General features: G+C 52.2%; 14 protein-coding genes across 14 annotated transcripts; 9 read left to right on the top strand and 5 right to left on the bottom strand.

The window, feature by feature from the left end:
• Positions 1-570: 570 nt before the first annotated feature.
• On the top strand, positions 571-827 carry An02g04740 (uncharacterized protein; the record flags this gene model as incomplete). Its single annotated transcript, XM_059746263.1, has 2 exons — positions 571-629; positions 698-827. The coding sequence occupies 2 exons, from the start codon at positions 571-573 to the stop codon at positions 825-827; spliced, it is 189 nt and encodes a 62-aa protein (XP_059603389.1).
• A 634-nt stretch (positions 828-1,461) lies between these two features.
• On the bottom strand, positions 1,462-2,882 carry An02g04730 (uncharacterized protein; the record flags this gene model as incomplete). Its single annotated transcript, XM_001399574.3, has 2 exons — positions 1,462-2,542; positions 2,614-2,882. The coding sequence occupies 2 exons, from the start codon at positions 2,880-2,882 to the stop codon at positions 1,462-1,464; spliced, it is 1,350 nt and encodes a 449-aa protein (XP_001399611.3).
• A 90-nt stretch (positions 2,883-2,972) lies between these two features.
• An02g04720 (uncharacterized protein) lies at positions 2,973-3,521 on the top strand (the record flags this gene model as incomplete). Its single annotated transcript, XM_059746262.1, has 3 exons — positions 2,973-3,063; positions 3,141-3,226; positions 3,354-3,521. 3 exons carry the CDS (start codon positions 2,973-2,975, stop codon positions 3,519-3,521), a joined length of 345 nt encoding a protein of 114 aa, XP_059603388.1.
• Positions 3,522-3,744: 223 nt separating this feature from the next.
• An02g04710 (uncharacterized protein) lies at positions 3,745-4,921 on the top strand (the record flags this gene model as incomplete). The annotated part of the gene is made up of 4 exons (XM_059746261.1): positions 3,745-3,806; positions 4,086-4,210; positions 4,323-4,603; positions 4,706-4,921. The coding sequence occupies 4 exons, from the start codon at positions 3,745-3,747 to the stop codon at positions 4,919-4,921; spliced, it is 684 nt and encodes a 227-aa protein (XP_059603387.1).
• Positions 4,922-5,679: 758 nt separating this feature from the next.
• On the top strand, positions 5,680-6,856 carry An02g04700 (uncharacterized protein; the record flags this gene model as incomplete). Its single annotated transcript, XM_059746260.1, has 4 exons — positions 5,680-5,753; positions 5,923-6,139; positions 6,337-6,579; positions 6,656-6,856. 4 exons carry the CDS (start codon positions 5,680-5,682, stop codon positions 6,854-6,856), a joined length of 735 nt encoding a protein of 244 aa, XP_059603386.1.
• Positions 6,857-7,023: 167 nt separating this feature from the next.
• Positions 7,024-8,850, top strand: An02g04690 (uncharacterized protein; the record flags this gene model as incomplete). The annotated part of the gene is given in 5 exon segments (XM_001399570.3): positions 7,024-7,198; positions 7,253-7,398; positions 7,456-7,876; positions 7,940-8,662; positions 8,740-8,850. Coding segments are annotated over 5 exon segments (1,576 nt in total), but the record flags the coding sequence as incomplete, so codon positions are not given.
• Positions 8,851-9,296: 446 nt separating this feature from the next.
• Positions 9,297-11,715, bottom strand: An02g04680 (uncharacterized protein; the record flags this gene model as incomplete). Its single annotated transcript, XM_001399569.3, has 3 exons — positions 9,297-11,508; positions 11,562-11,646; positions 11,709-11,715. 3 exons carry the CDS (start codon positions 11,713-11,715, stop codon positions 9,297-9,299), a joined length of 2,304 nt encoding a protein of 767 aa, XP_001399606.1.
• Positions 11,716-12,530: 815 nt separating this feature from the next.
• On the bottom strand, positions 12,531-14,026 carry An02g04670 (uncharacterized protein; the record flags this gene model as incomplete). Its single annotated transcript, XM_001399568.3, has 3 exons — positions 12,531-13,038; positions 13,095-13,803; positions 13,888-14,026. 3 exons carry the CDS (start codon positions 14,024-14,026, stop codon positions 12,531-12,533), a joined length of 1,356 nt encoding a protein of 451 aa, XP_001399605.1.
• Positions 14,027-14,684: 658 nt separating this feature from the next.
• Positions 14,685-15,104, top strand: An02g04660 (uncharacterized protein; the record flags this gene model as incomplete). The annotated part of the gene is made up of 1 exon (XM_001399567.3): positions 14,685-15,104. The coding sequence occupies one exon, from the start codon at positions 14,685-14,687 to the stop codon at positions 15,102-15,104; it is 420 nt and encodes a 139-aa protein (XP_001399604.1).
• A 975-nt stretch (positions 15,105-16,079) lies between these two features.
• An02g04650 (uncharacterized protein) lies at positions 16,080-17,557 on the top strand (the record flags this gene model as incomplete). Its single annotated transcript, XM_059746258.1, has 3 exons — positions 16,080-16,176; positions 16,246-16,617; positions 16,824-17,557. 3 exons carry the CDS (start codon positions 16,080-16,082, stop codon positions 17,555-17,557), a joined length of 1,203 nt encoding a protein of 400 aa, XP_059603385.1.
• Positions 17,558-17,736: 179 nt separating this feature from the next.
• Positions 17,737-18,887, bottom strand: An02g04640 (uncharacterized protein; the record flags this gene model as incomplete). The annotated part of the gene is made up of 2 exons (XM_001399565.3): positions 17,737-18,546; positions 18,633-18,887. The coding sequence occupies 2 exons, from the start codon at positions 18,885-18,887 to the stop codon at positions 17,737-17,739; spliced, it is 1,065 nt and encodes a 354-aa protein (XP_001399602.1).
• Positions 18,888-19,166: 279 nt separating this feature from the next.
• An02g04630 (uncharacterized protein) lies at positions 19,167-20,554 on the top strand (the record flags this gene model as incomplete). Its single annotated transcript, XM_001399564.1, has 2 exons — positions 19,167-19,317; positions 19,401-20,554. The coding sequence occupies 2 exons, from the start codon at positions 19,167-19,169 to the stop codon at positions 20,552-20,554; spliced, it is 1,305 nt and encodes a 434-aa protein (XP_001399601.1).
• A 237-nt stretch (positions 20,555-20,791) lies between these two features.
• Positions 20,792-23,581, bottom strand: An02g04620 (uncharacterized protein; the record flags this gene model as incomplete). The annotated part of the gene is made up of 1 exon (XM_001399563.1): positions 20,792-23,581. The coding sequence occupies one exon, from the start codon at positions 23,579-23,581 to the stop codon at positions 20,792-20,794; it is 2,790 nt and encodes a 929-aa protein (XP_001399600.1).
• A 251-nt stretch (positions 23,582-23,832) lies between these two features.
• Positions 23,833-24,454, top strand: An02g04610 (hypothetical protein; the record flags this gene model as incomplete). Its single annotated transcript, XM_059746257.1, has 2 exons — positions 23,833-23,920; positions 24,027-24,454. The coding sequence occupies 2 exons, from the start codon at positions 23,833-23,835 to the stop codon at positions 24,452-24,454; spliced, it is 516 nt and encodes a 171-aa protein (XP_059603384.1).
• Positions 24,455-24,461: the final 7 nt, after the last annotated feature.

Below are 24,461 nucleotides of genomic sequence, written 5' to 3'. Positions count from 1 at the left end.
AGCGCATGCAAAAGAGCTGCTAGTCGGATCGATTTCAGACGAAGCAGAAAAGGACGAGCTCGACTGAGTGTCGGAGAGGCTGCAAATCCAAGTTGGCCCGATGGGGCCGTCGTGGGAAAGCGGGGAAACCTGAGTGGATCCCTCCTTAGACAATTAATTCCTTTGGACTTCACATAGTTTTAATTGCATACTACTTACGAGTTATCTAACAATTCCCTCCATTTTAGTGTTCGATACATCACGGTTACCACTCTTACTAACGATGCCCAATCCTTCAAACCTGGCCGCTCTTCCAAATTCCCCCCCTCTCCACCCGATCGCTGCCCGTTGGCATCCATGCCATGCAGCCGGCGACGTGTCATGCGTCCTTCCAGTGGATAATCTACTTAGGTGGGTGGGTAAAATCTAACATCTCAGGACTATTTATTTTTCTTCTTCCAGATGTGCGGAATTCCTTCCTGACACAGAATTATGAAGGCAGCATCCAACATAACACCGAGGAATTGAAAACAATTTGAGATAAGAAAGGGGAACTAAAAGTCATACTATCTACGCAGTACCCCTACAACAATGACTGGCTGGTTTCATTTACTCCGCCTCAACCCGGCTAGCGACACACCAGATACCAAGTATAGTAGCACTATACTTGTACTCCCGTGCAGCCCGAAAGGCATGCTGCTGCTGCTGCGACCTGCAGGATGGATTGGCACCCTGAAAGTATCAAGCATGGAGTACAGGCGCAGCAAGCAGCAGCCATGACTAATGACAGCCAGAAATGCCTCTTTTTCCCCACCCTGCAATGCCTGAACCTGCCGATCCCTGACTGATGTGACCCTCCTTTCTTCTTCCTCAGTCAGCACTACTTAGTAACTTATCTATGTACAGTAGTTGATTTTTCCCATCGCACTTCGTTACAAATTTTTAACTTTTGAATGTTCCTGCGCTGCGGAAAAGGGCGTAGTACTGGCCACAATGAAGGGGGCCGGGGATTTCAACCCATCATACATGCCACTCCTAGTGATTAATGGAGTACTATGGAGTCCTCAAAACAGGGAATTCAAAGGAGATAGACTGGTCCGAATAGTAGATATATGGGAACTGCTTCTAGTTTACACCCCTCTAACATGTCAGCGTACATTCCTCGGCTCATTCAATCATCCATTTTAATCTTAGCTCTGGATCATTGTAATGCTTAGATACCTGCCAAGGCATGTACTATGAGATCGATGGCATTCCCCACATTGTTGATGATTTAAAGTCAACCTCCCCTTGCGTGCCCCTTCCTTCAGTTAGTTCATGTGGTCGGTGTCATCGCCACTCACTACGTAGCTGTGCTAGCACACTACATGGTCTTGAGAGCATTCACTGGCAGAACAAATCTAGCGTACAGTATCGGGTATCACTTGCATTAAAAGCACTAATCATTATCATATAGAAGGATTTCCACCTCACGGGACACAATTACTCGCCCCATGTCCAGCGAGGATGCAGCGGGTGGCTGGCGGCCGGGACGGTCCCCCGCGACCCGATGCTGAAGAATCGCCGCCAGCCTCGGCTAGCACACCCAGCCCAGTCCACTTCAATGAGGTCCGCCCCCTCGTGAACCAAGATACGCCAAATAGTGCGGCGCATCCCTTCTGAGTAGCAGGGTATGCCTTCGTACCGAGCCAACAGCCCCTTTTGATGGGCAGTTCGCACTTGATCCTGGATCCTCTCGATCTGCTGCCGAGAAAATCGCCCGCGATGGGGCGATCCAATGGTCTCGCTGAAGTTGATGGAGGCACTGTACTTTTGGAGGGCATTGGCCAGGACTGTCTGTCCGTCGACGCCTGAAAATGTTTCTCGTGGGTCCTGCTCAGAAGCCTCCCTTTCTTCTTCCGTCGAGGTCTGTACAACAGCAGACGCTTCGGACCCCATTACGTATGATTCATCCAAGAAGACACTATTGCCGACGCTCTCAGGGCTGATGGTGAGTCCATCAAAGTCTACTTGCTCCCGACCTGTCAGAACAACAGTGATAGGCCCTGGGAGGACCTGCGTCCCATTTCGATGGGTAAGGTACCCACGTTCGCTGAGAAGCGCCAATTCAGACAAGAGACGAGGCCACACCTTCTCTGCAGATGACCGGATTTCCAAGTACAATTTGAATTGCAGTGCATCTTGTCCAAACAGTCCTGTTGTGGCCGGCATGAAGTCCTGGTCAGGATGCGCTTCGGCTAAACTCATAGCATCAAGGTGGTCCAGTAGTGGCTCCAGATACACCTTGCGCAGCGTGGACTCGTTCCTAAGGCTTGACATTGAAGAGCCTACAAGGATGTCATCGTCCTGTAGCCAGATATCGGCCTTGACTCCAGTACAGCCCGCCGCAAGGGAGTACTGGATGGCATCTGCATGAGCTCGTGGGTTGTAGGATATACAAGCAGCCGGCTGGCCTTCAAACTCCGCAGGCCAATGAATAAACCCCGACTGCGCTTTGTATTGCTCGTGTAAGAAGAGATAGGAGACGCCATATGGCAGGAGCGAGAGAAACTGAATCGCCACTCTAGAAATGAGTTAGTACACCCTGATCATATGCTCATTATACTGCTTTTGAATGATATAGTAAAGACGTACAAGAACATCAAGAACACACAAATCAGGGTAAGTGCGCGATCACTCCATCTCTTGGTCACTGCGGCACAGCATTTCCGAAGCATCCAAAGTACACCGGGACAGCAATCCGTAGGATGGGAGCGCAACGGATGGTCCTCAAGCAACACCCACGAATAGGCATCGTACTCGTCAGCACTGAGCAGGGGCTGAGTGCTACCCGCATCGCGGACGTTGACGTGGGGTGTGGCGGTCATTTGGCGGTCCCAAATCGCCGACCCGACGTGCTGCATCTAGAAGGGGGGTGGTGGGAGGCGATCGACGGGTAGATACCAGAAAACCCCGGACGGGGAGGTCGATGCGGTGAGCGAGGAGGGACGAGGATGGGCGGATTTAAAAGGGGGCAGAGCGTGGCACGAAGGCAGGCCCAGATAGCAAGAGATCCATGGTCCTGTGAGACGTTGGGATGGCAGAGTTAAGTAACATGCCGACGAGCACAAGAGATGGAGGGAGTGGATGGGGATGGGGATGATGATGATGTATAGCTCCAGAGCACGCCATTGCCGGCGGCGATGGTTCGGATGTTAGGGAGAAGCACCTCATGGAGATCCCGTCTGCGGTGAAGGGGAACACGTCGGTCATGCTCATCATCTTAACTTTTTGACCATTGCTCCGACTGCAGCTGATTTGCAACCTCACTGGTTAAAAGAAACAGTCCTTGCGTTCAATGCATCGATTGCCATTGTTTTCCACGCTTGTTCCAGGGGGATGCTCACGTGTTTGCGATGAAGAAAGTAGAGATCAGAAAGAAAAGATTCATCAAGTCTGGGCAGTTCCCGGAGCCCCGTTCCGAATATTCGCACCTCTCCTCTTGCGTGAGTTTAACTCAGAAGTCCCCATTTATCTTGCGACTAGTGGCACTCCTACGGTAGCACCAGCTCCAATGGACGGACGGACCATCCAATCATGATGATCCTATCCCCTCTCCATCATGACGATCATCATCACCCATTGGTGCATCGGTGTGATGCAATCGGATGACTTATTGGGTGCTGCATGCCAATCCCGGCGGTTGCAGTTTGGTATCACTCTGTTCATTAGTATCTTTATCAACGCCCTTCTTCTTCAAATCCTTGGACTGTCAATGGAGAGCCGATGACGAGGCTCGCAGCCGGTTCCGCTTTTGAAGCCGAACCCCGATCACGTCCAGCAGCACCGTAAACGGGCCAAGCACAATAACATGCACACCTTCCCATCAGATCATTAAACTAAAGCCGCCGTCGCGTGTTAGCGTCGGATCAATCACCCTACTACATTGTTCAGTGGCCATGATGCCACTAGCTGCTAAAAAGAGGGACCGCGTCCAATGCTCCCGACCGCAAAGGGGCGTGTGCCACAACGGCCGGGCCATGGTTGACAACTTGACAAGGATGGAGCGATGACCACTTGAGAAAAACCGGTCGCAAATGATAAAGTAGAGATACATTTTCTCGCAGGGACCTCGCAATTCTGGTCAACGGAGAAAGGAAATTGTCGGCAATCGAGTCTGGTGCCAACGGAATCCATCTTTGGCTTGCTCACGCCTGCCCAAACAGAACCGAGAAGCTTGAATGTTGTAGCGGTCCTTAATAGTTCAAACTGATGTCTTGATATGGCCAGTCTAGCCCCCAGTCACTTTCCTTGGCCGATATGCCCTTTGAGCCAGACTTTGGGGGTCTAAGCTTAGCGACCAGCAGCAGCGCAACGACTTCCTCCACTGCCACGGGAAAATGTGAAGCCACATCCAGCCCAGGGACAACTTGATGACTATGAGACGCTTCACAAGGTGCCACTGAGGTCGCATGAACGCAACCAGATAGGGGATTATGACAGGGATGTATTTCCTACCCTAACAGACATGTCGCGCCCTGGACTTAAGATATCAGTCATCTTCGGTTATGCGGCGATACGGCGTGCACGTATTGCCTCATTTGGTCCGTTGAAATCGTCATGCTTCTTGTCAGTAACAGATATAGTACACAAATTTGAATTGGTACTTCATTTTAGGCAGTGAGCTCAAGCGTCACTCGTTCCCGCACAACTAAATAAGCACATAGTACTTTCCTTCAATGAACAGGCAAGGATGCATACTGCTTCATCGCGTGTCCGGTTCTATAACTCAGCCTATTATTGCTGGGTGGAGGGACCCTCAGACCGCACTGATCGGGAAAGGTACTGTTTGGGCCCTACCCTGCAGCTTAATCTTCTCCAGAAGGACGTTTTTCGAGTCGAAGCTGCGGTTCAGGTAACTTCTGTCCAAGGACCGGCCTGGCCTCAGGTTCTTCGTCTGTAAGCACCAAGACAGTTCGTAATGTACTTAGTCCAGGTCAACCATGCGGTATGCTACCGGTTGGGCACTTCACGAATCGGCAAATTGCCGATCAACGGCTTTAATTCCCTGCATGATAGAAGATCGAGTCCGAACAGCTGTGGGCCAGTCAATGTCCGCGATTGCTTTTTCCCATACGCGGGACCGTACAGAAATGTTCTTGCTTTTTCATGAGAGACGTCAAAATAAATTAAGGGCCCATCTTCTGCGAGCCCTTCAACTGCCTGCTTCCTACCAACGCTTTGATTTGGGTAGAGTGAGTGGCAGCACAGCACCGTTTCCTTTTCTAAAGTCGTAATGCCTTGACGTAGATTTTGCAAACGGGCTGACCCACTAAAGCAATCGTTAGTACCATTGTTAGCATGGAAACCAGAGTAACATGATACTCGAGACACAAGGATTCCTTTTCCTAACCGAAGCAGGACAAGAGATGTCAGTAGACGATGGACAAATGAGAATAATAAACATTGCAAGTGCCCGTGCCATACAAAAAGAACAGTTGAAACCATCAGAGCACCATAAATTGATAATAAGAACGAGATTCCTGGTCAGATCGAGATTGTCAAATCCATGTATTCGAGTGTCTTAAGGAGAATAATGAGTCAAAAGTGAAAAGGCCGTGGTTTGTTCCATTTGCAGCATCATGTGAGCGAATCAGACTTGGACTCGCCGTCGCTTTCCACCCCAACTTCCTGGGATCCTCGATACTCTCTAAATTTCTGATGTCTTTCCCCTCTGTCTTTCACGGTATTTATGCGGTACCTTGCAGCTTGGGTGCAATCATTACTGGAGACAGGTAAACCCAGATAAAAATTGTGTTGGACAGTTATTCTTATGGCTTGCAGTTCGGAAGAACAGCCGTAAGGGCAGACATCAATTTCACAAGCATTACGAACATCCCCTGGAAATATCAAATGTCTCTCGGTTAATTACTGCATGCAGGCCTCTCTATCACATCTCTAGAGGAATGGTTCTGCGTCACAGTGCTCCGTGACTGCCCCGGATCAGTACAAGTCCTGCCTCCCAAGATGTTTCAGACAGCTACAATCTACAGCGACATCAGAGAATACAGCCGGTGGTTACCAACTTCTACAGAATCTGCATAGAAGTATTTTTGCCTTACTAGCTAAGCTTATGGGTGTGCTCTTACAGTATGCGCTCGAAGTTGCCTGGATCCAACCTGTTCTGACTATTTGTCGGAGAATTGTTCATATAGTGCGTTGGAGACCATTGTTGTTCCCCATTCTTCGACTGCCTAGCTCGTGTGCTATGGAGTGCTGAAGCTTATAGTTGAGACAAGGTTCCACATACATTAGGTTCTCGGCCGGTGATTGGTACGCTCATGGGCCACGGGTTGTCTCGGTGGTCCGCGGATGCAGCCCAACCCTAAGGGACCGACAACGAAGAAGGGACGGGATGATCTTGAACTTTTCAGTATCGGCAGGATGCCATTGCAAAGCCGACGCGAAGCGTGGTTGTGGCGTCATAACAATATGGAAGTGGAGGGAGCCTGCGTCGGTTACATGGTATCCCTGCATGTTCCCCTGAGTGGCTTCAGCACATCATCATTTGCCATGATAATGGCCAGTCAATTCGACGTCGTCCTGAGCAAGCAGCTACCGGTAATCTGAGACCTAATCCTGGTAAGTGGATCGAGTTCATTTACCTCATCATCTAACCTCGCTTCATGATTCGCAGGCGCTTTCCGCGACTAGTCGATGCCAGTATCCATTTGCCTGCAGATCCGATGCTTCCACCGACCACCGTTACTTCTCTCCAGACCCCCATCCGGCTTTCCGACGGCCTCCTCTGCATCCCCTCACAAAGCAAGCGGAGACCTGCCTGAATAGGGAGAGTTTTTTCAATGAGCCCACACGCAGTTACCTCGCTTCCGCATGAGATGGGTCCATTCTTGACAATGCTGCCTAATGCGCAGAAGGGCCGTCATGCGCCTGGAGAACTACATAAATAGGGACCACGCATGCCCCGACGATGTATGAATTGTTCAAACTTCTCCGCCCAAGTGAGTTCTCTTTTCATTCCATTCCGAAGGGAGAATCACCAGTATGCGGGTTACCACGGCAATTGCTTCATTACTACTGGTCGGCTCGGCCACCAGTCTCCAAAATCCTCATCGTCGGGCTGTTCCGCCCCCTCTCTCGCATCGCAGCGTAGCGTCTCGCTCCGTGCCCGTTGAGCGCCGAACCACCGACTTTGAGTATTTGACTAACAAGACTGCAAGTGCGTGATTCCGTTTTTTAACTACCGCATTTATCGTTCTAAGATCAATTGCAGGATTCCTGGTCAATGGCACAAGCATCCCCGAAGTCGATTTCGACGTCGGCGAGTCCTACGCCGGCCTTCTCCCCAATACGCCCACTGGCAATTCTAGCCTATTCTTCTGGTTCTTCCCCTCGCAAAATCCAGAGGCCAGCGATGAGGTTAGTGGTCGCTCTGTTTTTTCCGGTCATGCGTCAGCCAGCTAACAATTAACAAAGATCACCATCTGGCTCAACGGCGGCCCCGGATGTAGCTCCCTAGACGGCCTGCTTCAAGAGAACGGCCCATTCCTCTGGCAGCCTGGCACTTACAAGCCCGTTCCTAATCCATACTCATGGACCAACCTCACCAATGTGGTTTACATCGACCAACCCGCCGGCACAGGCTTCTCCCCGGGCCCCTCGACCGTAAATAACGAGGAAGACGTGGCTGCCCAGTTCAACAGCTGGTTCAAGCACTTCGTCGACACCTTCGACCTGCACGGCCGCAAGGTCTACATCACCGGTGAAAGCTACGCGGGCATGTACGTCCCCTACATTGCCGATGCCATGCTGAACGAGGAGGATACAACCTACTTCAACTTGAAGGGTATCCAGATCAACGACCCGTCCATCAACAGCGACTCGGTCATGATGTACTGTATGTTTCCCTTCATATACCTCCACCTCCACCACCACCACCACTAACAACATCACCCACCAGCCCCCGCCGTCCGCCATCTGAACCACTACAACAACATCTTCCAGCTAAACTCCACTTTCCTCTCCTACATCAACGCCAAAGCCGACAAGTGCGGCTACAACGCCTTCCTCGACAAAGCCATCACCTACCCACCCCCCAGTCCCTTCCCCACCGCCCCTGAAATCACCGAAGACTGCCAAGTCTGGGACGAAGTCGTCATGGCCGCCTACGACATCAACCCCTGCTTCAATTACTACCACCTGATCGACTTCTGCCCCTACCTCTGGGACGTGCTCGGCTTCCCCTCCCTCGCCTCCGGCCCAAACAACTACTTCAACCGCTCCGACGTCCAGAAGATCCTGCACGTCCCTCCAACGGACTACTCCGTGTGCTCGGAGACCGTCATCTTCGCGAACGGCGACGGCAGCGACCCCAGCTCCTGGGGTCCCCTACCCAGCGTCATCGAACGCACTAACAACACTATCATCGGCCACGGCTGGCTCGATTACCTCCTCTTCTTGAACGGCTCGCTCGCCACAATCCAGAACATGACCTGGAACGGTAAGCAAGGGTTCCAGCGTCCTCCCGTGGAACCGCTCTTCGTCCCTTACCATTATGGTCTGGCTGAGCTGTACTGGGGCGATGAGCCTGACCCGTATAACCTTGATGCTGGCGCTGGATACCTGGGTACAGCGCATACCGAGCGCGGGTTGACTTTCAGCTCGGTGTATTTGTCTGGTCATGGTAAGTTTATTATATCCCCTTGGAAGCGGTATGATGAACGTTAGAGAGTGCTGACTGTTGCTTCCTCCTCGTGATAGAAATCCCGCAGTATGTTCCTGGTGCGGCTTACCGCCAGTTGGAGTTCCTGCTCGGTAGGATTAGTAGTCTTTCGGCGAAGGGGAACTATACCTCTTGATTTCAGCGGATGACGACAAAAAGATGATGAGGAAGATGATTGGATGCTTTCAGATGGGAATGCGTGCATAGGAGATGAGATGAGATGATGTATCATTGAGGTGTGATGACTTGTACATATGTAGATCGGTAGTAAAAGGGATACTATAGGATATGGTATTTGATGTATCATTTATGTACACCACGTGGATTCAATTGAGGGGAGCTTCAATTCCTGGTTATTACTTATCATATTTCCAACATGTCCGCGTATAACCGGTAACAACTAACGGCTTCATGTTTGTCAAGTGACTGTCTTGGTACAATACTACTGTTTCTATATTCTACTGTTGGTAACTTAATCTGGACATATTCTATATCCACGTACAGATTCTCGCTAGATTGCTCAAGTGTAGTAAGGTATCTATATAAGTTCATGAATCGCGTATCCAATGCATAACAAATCCTCCAATAATGGCAGCTAAGGCGTCCTAGCACCTTCGCCAATGCCCATCAACCCTCCAGCTAAGCCATTCATACGCCGGTCAAGCAGGTCCTCCTCGCTGGCAAGACTGTTAATACTCCGGTTTCTTTCCCGCAAAGGAATAGGACTCGGCGATCCAGAGATATACCCGTCTCGAGGAGGGATCGTTAACCTCATTGGAATGGGACGCTGTTTCCTGGTGATCCCTGGCCGCAGAGTTCGGCCTCGGGAGACGCTACGGATGCGCTCCTTTTTAGCATCCTCGCTGTCGCCATCCTTGGCAGCGATATCTTGACTATCAATCTCGGTACTGTCGATGGGTGCGCTGGAGCTGCGATGCAATGGTGTCAGTGGTGTCAGTTTCTTGATGCCTATCTCAAGAGGCCTATCCTCGTCGCCGGATGACTCTCCCGTGAGACGACGTCTATGATTGCGGGAGCTATTGCCGCGGGGAACGGACTTGGGCCCCTTTGGCATTTGTGCGCCGTTGGTGAGGGCCCTCAGGTGGCCAGAAGATGATTTCTTAGTCTGGGCGAGGTCGAATAGATCTTGAATCCAAGTTGCGCAGCGGTAGATGTGCTTCCAGCTATCGGGGAAGAAGCCGGCCATTTGCATGAACCCGTGAGAGATCCCGGGTAATAGGGAAACCTCGACATGGTCCTTTGCGTTGAACCTGCGATAAGACTTTTCGAGGCCCAGTTCTTGTCGTTCCTGGAATTGGCGGAGCTTAGCTTGTCTTAGTCGCCCGGCGAAGATGACCGTGTCGTCAACTAGAGGGTCACGTTCTCCGGTGATGATGTACGTCTTGGGGAAACGTGCTAAGAGCTCTTCCGGAGCCAGGGCTGGGGAGAGTAGGTAGTCCGTATTGAAGTCGGGGCGGTTGTGCGGTCCGATGTAAAGGATGATCATTGCCCTCATCATCTCGGGGGTTAATATACGATCATTAACATACGATATCATCGATGAAACAGCCAGTCGTGTTCGGATCTGCTTAGGCTGGTGCTCAGTGATGGCAGCCACCTCCTCTTCAGTGACGTCCATCTTCTGTTGCTGTGCCAACTTCTCCGAGGTAGCGTCAACCAAATTTCCGACTTCCAGATCCGCGTCAGAGAACGAGTCACGCTGGAAATCTCCGAATGACGTTCCCGGAGAGGTAAAAGGCGTCAACCGGTGATAGTCCATATCTTTTCTTCGAAGCACGCTCTCATTGGTTCGACGTGTGCTCTTCTCTTGTATTAAAGCCATTTGCTCTTCCGTCATCCAGCTTTCTATCTTCATGTTCAGCGCGGGATATGGTAGAACTAGTCCATCCGGAGGCGGAAGCATGTTTTGTCCTTGCCATCTAGAGGCATGTGTACTGCCAGATTGAAGGATCATAAGGGTGACGCCAGTAGCGAGGTTACCACCAGCACTATCACCAGTGATGACGACACGAGGACGAGTCCGTCCGTTGAGGCCCAAGCACCGCCCACGGGTGGAGACAATGGAGTGATATACATCATAACATTCATTCAAAGCATACGGATACGGATACTCCGGTGCTTTTTTGTAGTCGAGACTCAGTACGGGAACTTTGGTTCTCGCTGCCCAAGCCAGAAGTCGGTCTTCGGAATGCCGCGGGCTCATCGAGACAAATCCACCTCCAGGAATATCCAGGACAATGCATGTTTGATCACGTAGCGCGGCCAATGACCCATCAAAGTAAAGCCACGCATTTGTTGGCTCCTTGTATATTGAGGACGCTGGTCGGGGGATGCGAATGGCACGCGGAGGGTACTTCGTGAGCCGCGGGCGGCCCAATTTAGCGAGTGCCCAGAGATACGGTGTGGTGCTCTTATTCCACGACACACGCATATGCTCTACTGTGAGCGTAGCACGGACCCGGCGAACCTTCTCATCTGCCTGTTCGGCTGCGATAAGATAATACCCAGAGAAAACCAGAGACGCAATATCTCGTAGCCACTTTGGCTTTATCCCCATTGCCGTCCAGAAGCCAGCATCTAACCCTGTCGTAATCCATGTTGCCCGAAAAAAGGAGCGCGAGTATAGATTGGCTAAAGGCTCGGGACACTCGAGGCCAACAATCTTTGCAAAATTGCGGCAGATATAGAGCCAGAGGAAGACTAGGACAGTGGTTTGCCAGACGCTCAGCTTTTTCGAGAGTCGGGATGAGATCTTGCGGATGAAAGGAGGGCCATTCTTATTTCCTCTACGAGTGGTCTGTCAGCAAAACAGCGATAGCAGACACCAATCGAAACGCACCTTAATAGATAGGTAGACCAGAATACAAGTACAGCAAGAACCTGGATTTTCCGGAATTTTGTAGATGGCCGCCCAAGGACGTGGTCTGGATGTATATATTAGCGGCAGCCTCATCACATCCATGAGGTTTGCTGGGCCGTCAGTTACCTATCATCTTTCCGAAACACCCCCGGGTATCAATCAGGCAGCAGCAGTCTATAGAGGCTTTGAAAGAAGTCTATGGAATATACACGAAGCTTTAAATATATTGGAGGTAGAAAAATTGGAGATAATCAAATGGAAAGAGTCATATTTCAGCTGCGCACTGGAACGATGGGAGGGGCAGTATGGAAGGACAAAGAATGGACAAAAGCGGCGAACCACTGTAAAAGAGGAACAGGTGAGCAACCGACAAGCAGACCACTAGCCTGTTTATTATCAAAGTAGGTCAATAATGGCACAGTTCAGTGACCCAAGTACGGGGTATGTGGGGATGAGGGGAGGGGAGAAAGAGGTGTAGTTGGCGTAGAGCGAGGGTATCCATGGTTCAGCTGAAGAAACGTAGTGATGCATGTGAAATCCCCACCAGGAGATGCATGGTGATCCAGTCATCTGGGAAGGGTCAGTAAGCAGTCCTTGAATAACCGGGGTTAGTCTGGCAGAGGCCCAAAAGCCGGGTTTTGGCGTCGATCACTGATGGCCCTCCGCGGTGGCTAGCTGGATGATGATAGCAAGACTAATGACAAGGTGGTATTTAGTGGGCGAAGGGAAGCGCGGAGAGTTGCCCCGTGCCGAGTCACGGGAGGGCCCGGTCACATGCAAATCCGCCACGAGACAACTCATGTGCCATTCCTCTTCTGGTATTTCCGGTTGGCCTCTACTCCGTACTGAAGCTAACAATGCATGAGAAATTATTATCATCTATTATATATGGATTGCATAGTAGTATATCATTTCATTCCCCTATCATTCTAAGGTTCTCTCTACTGCTCATAGTTTCCGGCAATAATCCCGACCGTGGGCGACCTGCCAATCACACAACCAGACCTCAAACGCCATTCCCAGAAAGCCCGCTATACAAATTCCGGCAGAATCGCTGACAGTCGTCGCTCCGAGCGAGAATTCTCGGTCTTCCTTCGGCACCCGGTCCCCGATTTCGGCGAATGTATTGACATAAACCAGCCCCCCTAATAGCCCTTCCCAGAAGATGACTATAAATATTATGTACACGCTCGGGATGAAGTCAAACAAGGCGTGCAATGTCAATACGACCAAATTGATGATTTGCAGCAGTGACGGAAGGTAAAGATCGTGAATCCGAAAGAAAGGGGTGGACGATCGCGAGATGAAAACACCAACCTGATAGATCGCATTGTACGCGGGATAAAATGCACGATAATGTTCAAACGGCGAATCTTTAAGTGGAAACAGCAGGGTCGGAGAAACCCCTTGGTTGATTGTGTATTCGGCCACATAGACTAGCAGAAGGGGGAGCATGCTGCGCGGAAATGTAAGCATGCCAATTATTGCTTGATGATACTAGCGTGCACTTACAAGGGAAAGAAAAGTCCCCTAGCTCGCTGCAGGTTAGCTTTGAACACCTGCAAGCCGAGCTCATGACTCGCGTCGCTCCTCTTGTTTCGGCTCGGGGGAGCTGAGGAGCCGAGTAGACCGTGCCGCTCATCCAGAAGGTCATCCCGATCTTCCTGGTCAATTGCACGATACTCAACAGGTGCAGCGGCCAATGTCCGTATGGGAGCTCTTGGCAGAATGGCGAAGAAGCTCACAACCATGATTGCTGGCAGGCAGGCAGCTGCTAGGAGTGTCGACCTGACACTGAGCCCCATAGAGGTAGTTGCGACGGCGTACGCACCAGCCCCGACCAGCCCGGCGGCTCCGGTACCACTACCCCAGGCTGCCAGACTGAACGGGCCGTAGAAGTGCGTCAGTGCTAGGAAGCTCAGTTCGCCTCCTCCGCTCGACAAGCTCGCCAGAATAATGCCCGCGATTTTGGTGGAAATTGAACCGCCATCTGTATACGCTGGGCTCAGGGCCACCAGAAGCATACCCACGGCTGAACATAGCACACAGAACAATACTCGAGCCGGATATGGAACCAAATGAATAAAGTAGGGTGCTATCAGCTTGGTTCCGAATGAGGGAATGACGTCTGCGAGAAGAACGACGCCCTTGGGGACACTAGGACCAACTAAATCGAGGGCTGCGGACAAAATGATAACATAGAGGACATTGTTGATCAATCCTGTTGCGAGTCACGCATGCCGGTCAGTGAGCCACGAGTAGTTCTTATCAGTTCGCGGTGTCTACAAGACGGCCAACGGCTTACCAAGTAGCCAGAATGCAACACAGACTCTGGGGTCAGCGCCATGAAATAGTGCACCGAATCTCTCACGAAATCGGGACCATGAAGAAGACGGGGCTCCAGGAAGAGGCAGCATTGGTTGCCCGTCAGGAGCAGAAGACATAACCTGATAGAGGAAGGGATCCAGGTGTTTCTAGTATGCTACAAATAACGTTCCGGCGAATACAGCAGGACTGATCACAATAGCCAATACGAGCAGGGAGTAGGCAGGCTGCAATGGGGCATTCTCATGGCGAAGCGGATTGACGGTGAGAGAGGTAGTTACTTGGTACCTGAAGGATGATAAGCGTGTCACGGCTCATCCGCCCAGAAAGGGCGGTCCCACGTGACGCCTTACTCAATGCAGTAGTATTCGTTGGGGACTTGATCCAAGGGAGAGTTTCCAACTTTTATTATGTTATACGGTTTGCTATGTGTTCTCCATGAGAAACCTCCAATTCCAATTTATCCAATAAGCAGAGCATCTATACATTAGGATTGTATCACCTCAAGGGATCTATAAATCATGGCTTACGCCATCCAGCTCACCGCCGGGGGTGCAAACAGCCGGCAGAAAGTCCGACTGCTATCGGGACGATCAGGGCTTATCGGGTAATGCTTTCTGCCATCGCGATTCTTCCTTCTTCCGTCCCGACCTCCGCCACTCCGCATCTTCTTTCTCCAAGTCGCAATCAGCTTCAAGCAGGACCAGTCTCTACCGGACGCCTCAAATTCCTCCATTTAATCCTCAATAATACGAAAGAAATAAGCAACAATTCAAAATGTTCCTCCGCACCGCCATCCGCTTCCCCGCCAAATCCTCTCTCCCTCTTCGCGCTTTCTCAACCCGCGCAGCCCTCCTCTCCGACAAGCCTCCCTTCGCATTTGCCAGCGGTCCGGCTCCTCCGCGTTTGCCTAAAGAGGAGCAAGAAATTTTCGAAGAGCTCCAGCGCAAGTCCACCGGCGCTTTCAGTACCCCGCAGATCAACCAATCGCCCGACTCGGAGCCCGCAGTGGCAGCTGAGATCAACGCCACCGGTAAAGGCGAGGAACTGCATCCCGATGTGAAGTACGGAGTAAAGCCTGAGTTTGAAGGAGAGAAGAACCCCAAGACTGGAGAGATCGGTGGACCGAAGAACGAGCCTCTGAGGTGGGGTGCTGAGGGTGACTGGAGCTATGGTGGACGGGTTACGGATTTCTAAGAGGATAATATTACTCTGCTTGATGTCCGTTGATGTTGGTATATATAAAAGGTGCATGCGGAGGTTGACTTAGGTGTCTGTTTGCATGAGTGGCGTTGGTTATTGATTGTATCATGGTTATAGAGCTTTTTACTTCCCGCTCTCCTCTCTCATCTTGTGCTATATGTGTATATTATGCCACCATCGAACTTCGTTTCGAAAACCCTGATCTAGTCTGGTCAGTCGTGAACATACTGCGGATTTTACCTCGATAAAGTCTTCAAATTTTGTACATTTACCTGCTGATCTATACTCGGGATGAATGCTTTGGAGCGAATCGGCCGGCTCATTATTGGCCCCAAGTAGCAAATCACAACTCAGTAGCTATTTCAGCTACCAGAACGTACAAAGTGTACTTTCCAATACACAGGTCGCCTACAAAAGGCATGCGATTGTGGTCAATGGGCGCTAAATCATCCCTTCTGATTGGTGCATGGGAAACTGACAAAACATTCCGGGCAACTGCTTAGGGGCTGTACTCAGTCAACTACTAGGCCACCCAGTTGGATGTAGCAGTCCAACAGCAACTATGCTTCGGTCCTTGCAGCGATTGAGGCCTTCTCCACAAATGATATAGTCTCTGCGATACTCGCACTCGCCGCAACAGCGGCAATCATTCCAATGTGGAAGTAAACATAGCACTCCGTCGTCACGCCCCTTCCTTGATCTCCGATTTTCAAAATCCAATCCTCGTTCGTATTTACTCACTAAAGAGCAAGACATTTCCATCACTAACCATCATTACTAGAAGATGACCCATACACATACACAGGAGGAAGGTGGTTGAATCGCGACAAACTCCAACGAGATTGTCGCCACATACAATTCAACTTCTCTGCACTCTGCGAAAGAGTCATTCATCTAAGTCCAGGTGCAACTAAGGTCACCAAGTATGAGAAAAGAGAAGGCGGATTCAATAGAGTCTTTATCTTCACCATGGATACAAGCTTTCGTGTCGTGGCGAGGCTACCGACCAGTATTGCCGGCCCTCCAAGGTTGACAAACAACTCTGAAGTCGCGACAATGGCATATTGTAGGACTGAACCTGACCCCTTCTACATGATACAGCTTTGATAGGACACTGATAATGTCACTGGCGTAGTACGATCCAAGTTTTCGCTGCCAATACCCAAAGTCCTGGATTGGAGTGACGACCCAGCCAATGCGATCGGCACTGAATATATAATTCAGGAACATGTTGAAGGAGTAAAACTGCATCAAACTTGGCCGAATATGAACTCTGCGCAACACATGTTATGTACCAAGGCCCTGTCAATGGTAATCAAACAGATGGCATCCTTGGACTTTCCCGCATATGGAAGTCTATACTTTTCTGATGCACCCCTCGAAGCGCACTTGCAGATCCCCTTCGAACAGGGGTTCTGTATTGGGCCGCACTGCAGTCCAATCTTCTGGAACAGGAACGCAGGAGAGGTAGAGCTTTACGGCGGTCCAAGCCCTAATTGCGGTCCTTGTCAGTCTCATACCTCTATACACTGTGCTCAATGTTTAACACAGTGTGCCACTTCTAGGGCCCGACCTCCAAAGCTACTGCACAGGCTTGATTGAGACTGGCTTCTCTCGACTGCCAAAAAAAAAAAAAAAAAACCATCAAGCATGGCCTCCCTCACCAAGGGACCATCCAAGACCACATCCAACTAATAAAAACAAGCCAAGCAGTTATGCAGAGATTGATCCAAGATAAGCGCATTCAGGATGCTGCGACGCCAGCTCTTTCGCACCCTGACTATCACAAACGGAACATCTACGTCTCCCTAGAAGATCCAACTATCATCACTGGCTTGATAGACTGGCAATCAACAAGCATCGAACCAGCCTTCATCTACGCCAACGAAACCCCCGATTTCGCCACTCCTCCACACCTCGACGACGAACAACCAACAACACCTATCACCATCACGACAGCACGCGAACGCAAAGACGCCTCAATCTGCCATCAAACCTACAACGTCGCCCTAGTAGGCCTAGTCCCCCAGCTCCGACCCGCAAGACTCCTTGATCCGACCTTATTCCGACTCTTCCACTACACCCATTTGACATGGACAGGTAGTGCAGCTGCTATCCGTCAGGATCTTATTGAGCTATCGGATCGGTGGGCGGAGCTGGGATTGCAGGGAACGTGTCCGTATTCTTTAACGGACGAAGAACGGGAAAGACATGCTAGGGAGTATGAGGACTTTGAAGCGGTCCAAGGCCTTAAGCTATGGCTTAAGGACGTTTTGAATACGGACTCTGATGGCTGGATTCCGAATGATGTTTGGGATGCGGCGAGGGATGCGCATCGCGCTGCTTATGAGGAGTGGATACAGACGGCGAGGGAGTTTGAAAATAGGGGGGAGGAGGGGATGACGGTGGAGAAGGCGGAGAGGTTGTGGCCGTTTGATGCGAGATAACCTAGTACTTGTATTTTCTGAAATTGTGTAGTATACTGCTGGTTTACTGTGATGTTTCCCTCAAATGACTAGGGCGTGTGTCGTAAAAGAAAGTACTTGTATGGCATCAGCAAATAGATATGAATGATGGCTAAGGTAGCTATTTAACAAGACTGTAAAGTTATCTGCAAGTACTGATTTCACTCTTCCATCCGCGCCAGTATGGCCTTGCCCGCACGACTCTCATTGAACCGGCCCAGCTCCCCACTAATCCAGGAGCCGATCTTGGCCATTTCCTCCAGGTTGATACCAGTGTGCATGCCCAGACCATGGATGGTATGTACAAGGTCCTCTGTCGAGACATTCCCCGTTGCACCCTTCGAGTAAGGGCAACCACCAAGACCCCCAACACTGCTATCGAAGATGCGGATACCATGCTCCAGCCCTACGATAGTATTGACGAGAGCCTGTCCATAAGTATCATGGAAGTGCAGCGCCAGATCATTATTCGCAATCCCGGCCGCCTTCAGAGCCTGCAGTAGCTTCATCGTGCGGGGTGCCGTGCCCATGCCCGTGGTATCAGCCACCGACACCTCATCGGCTCCCATTTCAAGTAGCGTTGCAGTGATGTCGGCCACCTTGGATGGGGATACATCCGGACCCTCGTACGGACAACCCAGAGCAACCGAAACATAGCCCCTCACTCGGATGTTCTTCGTCTTTGCTAGCGAGACGATTGGACGGATGCGATCTAGTGACTCCTCGATTGTGCAGTTTGTGTTGGCCTTGGAGAATGCCTCCGTTGCTGCTGCGAACAGAGAAATCTCGGTTGTTGTTGGGGTTTTCGTGGCAGATCCTGTCGTGTCTGCCGGGACACCTGTGGCATCCATGATTTTGATCAGGTTCTCCAGACCCCTCACATTAGGGACGAGGTAGTTGTAGGCAATGGCGGTCTGTGACTGTGGAGGAGTCTGGAGGAGGTGCTCGCAGATCTCTGCAGTGCTAGCCATCTATCATACATATATCTGTTAGTTTTGTAGTCCAAGGAGAGGTGGCGTCGTCGTTACTCCTTTCGGATGCAAGCAGACGTCCGTACCTGGGGCACCCATTTCGCCGGCACAAAGGATCCCGCCTCAATTGTGGTTACACCTGTCTTAGCAAGCTTCTCAATAAGCTGAAGCTTGGTCTCAAGTGGAATCGATTTTTTCTCGTTCTGCAGACCATCTCGTGGCCCTACTTCGACGATGCGGACATGGTCCGTGGTTAACCGCGCCTCAGTCGCAAAGCGGCGTCGAGCTGGGGCCGTGCGAAGGGCAGAGAAGAGGCTCATTCGAGGTCGGAAGGTCATCATTTTGGCAATTGCTATCAGCTGTGACTCATGTAGAAGAAGCTCCTAGGTACAAAAAATGAGAATTCGAACCACGCGACAGCTCCCTGGGAATGAGGAGAGAAGTGGTGATGGCAGGATGAACTGATCAGCTAGTCCTGCGGAATGCGGAGAACCGACCGAGGCCGACGGGCGTGACCCCACCTGACCCGCCCTGCTGACTCAGCCTAAAATATCCATCATCCCACTTTGGAATCACTTTATCGCTGCTCCATATCGCTCTCGATCAACCCACATTACACCATGAACGGCATACCTGAAGACTCGGCGCCATCGAGCGCCCCCTTGCGACAGCCCAAGAAGAGGTTCGTCGGTCGTCGGACAGCAGACGCGCAAGCTCAGAAGGATGCATCATCCACCGCACAAAATGTCGAGACTACCAGTATACAAAAGGGTCAGTAGCCCTCTCACAGCCAATATTACATGCACTCACAACTTTCATGTATAATTCTCAACTAACGTCTTATTCAAAAACAGCCACCCCCCGCCGCACCCCCCGCACCCTAAACCAAGTCCCTCCCGAAATTCTCGAAGATCCGGAAATCCTCGCCGCCATCGAACTCCTCCCACGCAACTACTCCTTCGAGATCCCCAAGACCATCCACCGCATCCGCACCTCGGGCGCCAAACGCGTGGCACTCCAATTCCCCGAAGGCCTCCTCATCTTCGCCACAACCATATCCGACATCCTGACTCAATTCTGCCCGGGCATCGAAACCCTGATCATGGGCGACGTGACCTACGGCGCCTGCTGCATCGACGACTACACAGCGCGCGCACTTGGCTGCGACCTCCTTGTCCACTACGCACACAGCTGCCTGATCCCCGTAGACGTGACCAAGATCAAGACCCTCTACATCTTCGTCGATATCAGCATCGACACCACACACCTAATCGCCACGCTAGAACGCAACTTCCAACCCGGAAAAACGATCGCCACAGTCGGCACGATCCAATTCAACGCTACCCTCCACGGACTGAAACCCGTTCTCGAGCGCGCCGGCTTCAAGGTCCTCATCCCGCAGATCATGCCTCTCTCCAAGGGAGAAATCCTGGGATGTACCTCCCCGACCCTCTCCGCCGACGAAGTTGATATCCTCCTGTACCTCGGCGACGGCCGCTTCCACCTCGAGTCCGCGATGATTCATAACCCGGCTATCCCGGCGTACCGGTATGATCCGTACTCGAGGACGTTGTCCCGGGAGACGTATGTTCACGACGAAATGCACACGCTGCGCCGGGATGCGATTAACACGGCGAAGTCGGCGAAGAAGTGGGGGATTATTCTGGGTTCGTTGGGACGACAGGGAAACCCTAATACGATGGCGATGATTGAGAGGCATTTGAATGAGAGGGGCATTCCATTTGTTAATCTCCTCCTGAGTGAGATTTTCCCGGGAAAGTTGGCGTCCATGGGGGATGTGGAATGCTGGGTGCAGATTGCTTGTCCGCGGTTGAGTATTGATTGGGGGTATGCGTTTGCGAGGCCGCTGTTGACGCCGTATGAGGCGTTGATTGCGTTGGGGGTGAGAGAGGGGTGGGAGACGGAGAATAATGGGGTTTATCCTATGGACTTTTATGCGAAGGAGGGGCTGGGGAGGACAAAGCCGGGCCAAGCGATTGCGACGTGAGGTTTGTGATGATGTCAAGTGATGTTTTTGCATGATGCATATGAATGACTACTATAGATGTCTTTTTGTTATGTGGTCTCAGTCTGTCTGGGATACAAAAGCTCATGATTATGAAATAGAATTACCATGTTCTCTTTGCGGAACATGTGGGAAGCATTCGTCTATTTTCCGAACATGTGGGTAATAATAATAGTAATAATACATCAATCAAGTACGCTACAGTGCGGCATACATCGGTCATGATCCTTTGACCTCATCCGCACTATCCGTGTTGAGATCACTGGCACTCCCTCGCCGGAGCGAGAGGATGCTTTTGCTAGCAAATTCGTCCGCTGTCCGCTCTGCTGCGCGCCATCGCGTAACGGCTTGCTCGACATCCTCGAACATCTCCAGCGTGTCCTTGATGATACCGCCCTCCTCGTGTTCGGGAACCTGCGTGCTCTCTCTTGATCCGCTATCGCTGATCATAGGGAAAGCAGGCCCAAAGCCACGTTGAGGGATAGGGTTGAACATCACGGCGTTGGCGAACATGCGGATCAACTCCTTCTCTAGCTGCGCCGAATTGACAATACCCTTTGGGGGAATGATGTCCTCTGTCTTTTGCAACATAAGGACAGCATTCTTAGAAGGGGTCCCTGTACCCGGCGCCGGTGACTCCCCGTCGCCTGCCGGTGTGCTTGCAGCCTCCGTAGCTGCCGCCAGTGCCCTGCTGCCCTGGTGGATCAGCGACTTGATAGTCTTGATATCTTGCGGCCGATAGATAAGGTCGCGGTATCCCGGTGCGTCACGTTCCGTCAGCGGCTTGGAAAAGGTTCCCGCAACCTTGTGCATGCTCAATTCACTCATGATAGGAGCTCCGGTCCGAGGGAAATTGCGAGCGCAGACTACATACGTCGTCGACTGATTAGGGTCAGCGCGAGTAAGCTGGCTTAGCTCCGACTGAGTAGGTTCGGCCTCTAGGCTCTCACTCGGAGCACGCTTGCGCTTCGGTCGCCCCCTGCTCGGCCGACTAACCGAGGGACGTTCGGGTTCAGCCGTTTCTGGGATGCCAGCTGGGGTACTGGGTACTTCATGCTTGATTTTTGCCTGGGATCCAGTGCCCGTATCTGCTGTGGACTCTTCATCCCGTGACAACACAGACCTTCCCCGGCTTCGTGACGACGCCGTGCTTCGGTCACGGTCCTTACCGCTAGACAGCGTTCCCCTCTCACTCTTCCTTTTAGTCCCTCCCTTGCTTTCTGCATCAATCGACAGGGTCTGATCGGCGCCGGTCCCATTACTTTTTGTCTCCGTCCTCCGCTTTCGACGGCGAGGCTCAGGCTCTTCTGGCGTCGGCTCACGAGATCCCGGCAAAGACGGCGCCTTCTCACTGATAGGACTGATCTCCTCTGGCCGTGGTCGCTCGGGCGAACGAGGAGAGTGGGGGATGCTCAACCGTGGAGTCCGCTTCCAAGGCGTGAGAGAGCCAGGTGTAAGAACTCCCGTGTCAATCGAAGGCCTAAGAGGCCGTGTGCTCGGTGGCCGCGAAAGGATAGAACCCTGCGCAGGCCCAACCGGAGTCTGGAACGCGGGTGGTGGAATATTCTGGGCAGGTGTGTGGGCAGCCGCGGGCACAGGACCTGGAGTCGACGGACCAGGGGTTGGTCGTGGTCCTTGCGCTGCCTTCTTGCTTTCGAGGGCTGGGGTGGGTGGAGGGAATGGAGACTGAACCGCACGCCCAGCAACAGCGGCGTTCGTCGGTTCTGGTTTCGGCTTTGCGAATGCTGGGGGAGGTTGTGGCGTTTGCGGAGGTTTGTTTAGAGACCACTGCTGGAAACTGGCCTGCGGTGGAGGTCGCTGAGGCGCCGGGCTAGCAGCTGGAACAGACTGACCTTCCTTGGCAGAGGGCTTGCTGGCCAGGACTTGCTGTTGCGGAGTGGAAGGGATTGGCACACCGGCATTCTGCGGAGCTTGCGAAGGTGTAACAGCGGGAGGGCGTGCGACACCCGGACTGGGTACTGAGGCATTCGGCGGTTTTGGCGACGGAGCAGGTGGCGCGGCCACTGGTGCGTGGTTCACAGGGGCATTCTTGGGCACAATAGTTGGTTGTGTTGGTGTCGGGAACGCCTTTCCATTCAGGACCGGTGGCTGCTGAGGCGGCCGACCAGTCGCTATCTGAGGGCTGGGCTGAGGACGAGGTGACGGTTGCGGCGGCTGTTGAGGCTGTTGCTGTGGCAGTGGCTGAGGCTGAGGCTGTTGCTGGAGCTTTGTCTTATCTGCCGGTGGCAATTCGACGGCCCGTACAGACTGCGCGGGCAGAGGCTGGGGTTCCTGCGGTGGGCGCGCGACAGGCTTCGCGGGTTGCTTGCTTGTATCCAGCTCCTTCCGCTGCGGTTCCAGGAGAGGCTGCTTAACATCAGCAGCTACCAACGGTGTCGCAACATGCATAGCTTCATCGCGGGGCCGTTGAATTGGTTTCTGTTCCTTCATATCCACATCCATCGGTTCTGGCGCGGGCTCCTGCTTCGCTGGCGCAATCGGCTGCGCCGCTGTCGGTCTTGCGGAGGTCTCCGAGAGCGCATCGCGGTCCTCCTTCTGTAGCTGGTCAATCTCTTTTCTGATATCCCTATATCTCTGCTCTTCATCCTCAATCTCCCGCGTTACCAACTCCTTGTATCTGGCATACAAATGCGACACTAGCCCCGGCACTTTGCTGGCATGGTTATGAACTTTGTCCGCCAAGCCATCAGGTCGAGGACTGGATATCTTGCGCTTTTTTGGGTTATTGGGGGTCGCACTCTCGGCATGGTGGCCGTTGGGTCCAGCATTGGTCGAGTCCCAGCCATCTCGCATCAGCGTCGTGTAGAGATCCTCCAAGGCTTCTGGGCTGAGTCTGCCCGCATCGTAGGCGGCATTCTCTCGAATGAAGGGATTGTTGCGGAGCACATCGGAGATGGAGGTAAAATTCGCGGGGGGAGATTCTAGGCCGGCGAGAGACTGGAAGAAGAGGAGAGATTCAAAAGGCGTGTAGACCGATAGAGGAGGCATCCCCCATTGCCCGTCGAATCGGCCTCTGGGGGGGAAATATTTAGGGATTGGGGCCACGGTGGTAGAAGTGATCGCACGATTGTCGGCCCGACGAGCTCAGTCCAAAAGGCGACAAGTCCCTCGTCGTACTACTGTAGAGTGTCGTGGGTAGCACCAGGCAGGATAAGAGACGGATACCTGAGATTCCAGGCCGACAAGACGCGAACGTGAGTGAAGGTCGGGGTGGCGGTTCAGACCATCCGCGCAGAAAAATGAAGGGAGACCGCAAGGGAAAAATCGGAGGGAAGGTCAAAAAGGATGGAGAACGCGATGGAGTCGCGAAGGGGAGGCCGTGGGAAGGTAAGAAGAAGCTAAATTTGAATTACGTACAGCGGTAATGGGTTCGTGAATAAAGAGTGATGGAAAGGATAGGCGAGATGACGGGACTGGGGATGGATGGCTGAAGGGGACGGGGGGAGGGATAGGATGGGATGGGGATGGGATGGCATCACCGTTGCGGGCAATTCACCGGGAGGAAAGACTTGTTCCTTCCAGAATGGAAGTCCCTCCCTTTCGTTTTCCCCCCCAAAACGGGAACTGGCTGCTGTCCGGTCACGTGGGGGGCTGGAATGCCCTTCTGGGCCTGCCGGACTTATTTTCCTGCCTGGGAGTCACTGGCGGCAGCTTTTCCGAGAGCACCCAGTAGTCCCAGCCTTCATGCCTCCTCACCTCCTCTTCCTCCCATCCAAGCTCAATCAACACCTTTTCCAGATTCTGGACTTGCTGCCTATTCTCATGGACCGTGTATCTTTTGCGCTTCCATGTATATGTTGGGATTGCGCCATTTCTCAAAAGCAGCTGAACCATAGACACAGACCGTTGCCGGACAGCTAGCATCAAC

The sequence above is a fragment of the Aspergillus niger genome, assembly GCF_000002855.4.
Source record: "Aspergillus niger supercontig An02".
In the NCBI taxonomy this organism is placed as follows: Eukaryota; Fungi; Ascomycota; class Eurotiomycetes; order Eurotiales; family Aspergillaceae; genus Aspergillus; species Aspergillus niger.
Note: the sequence above shows the minus strand (reverse complement) of the source record. Positions and strands in the feature narration are given on the sequence as shown.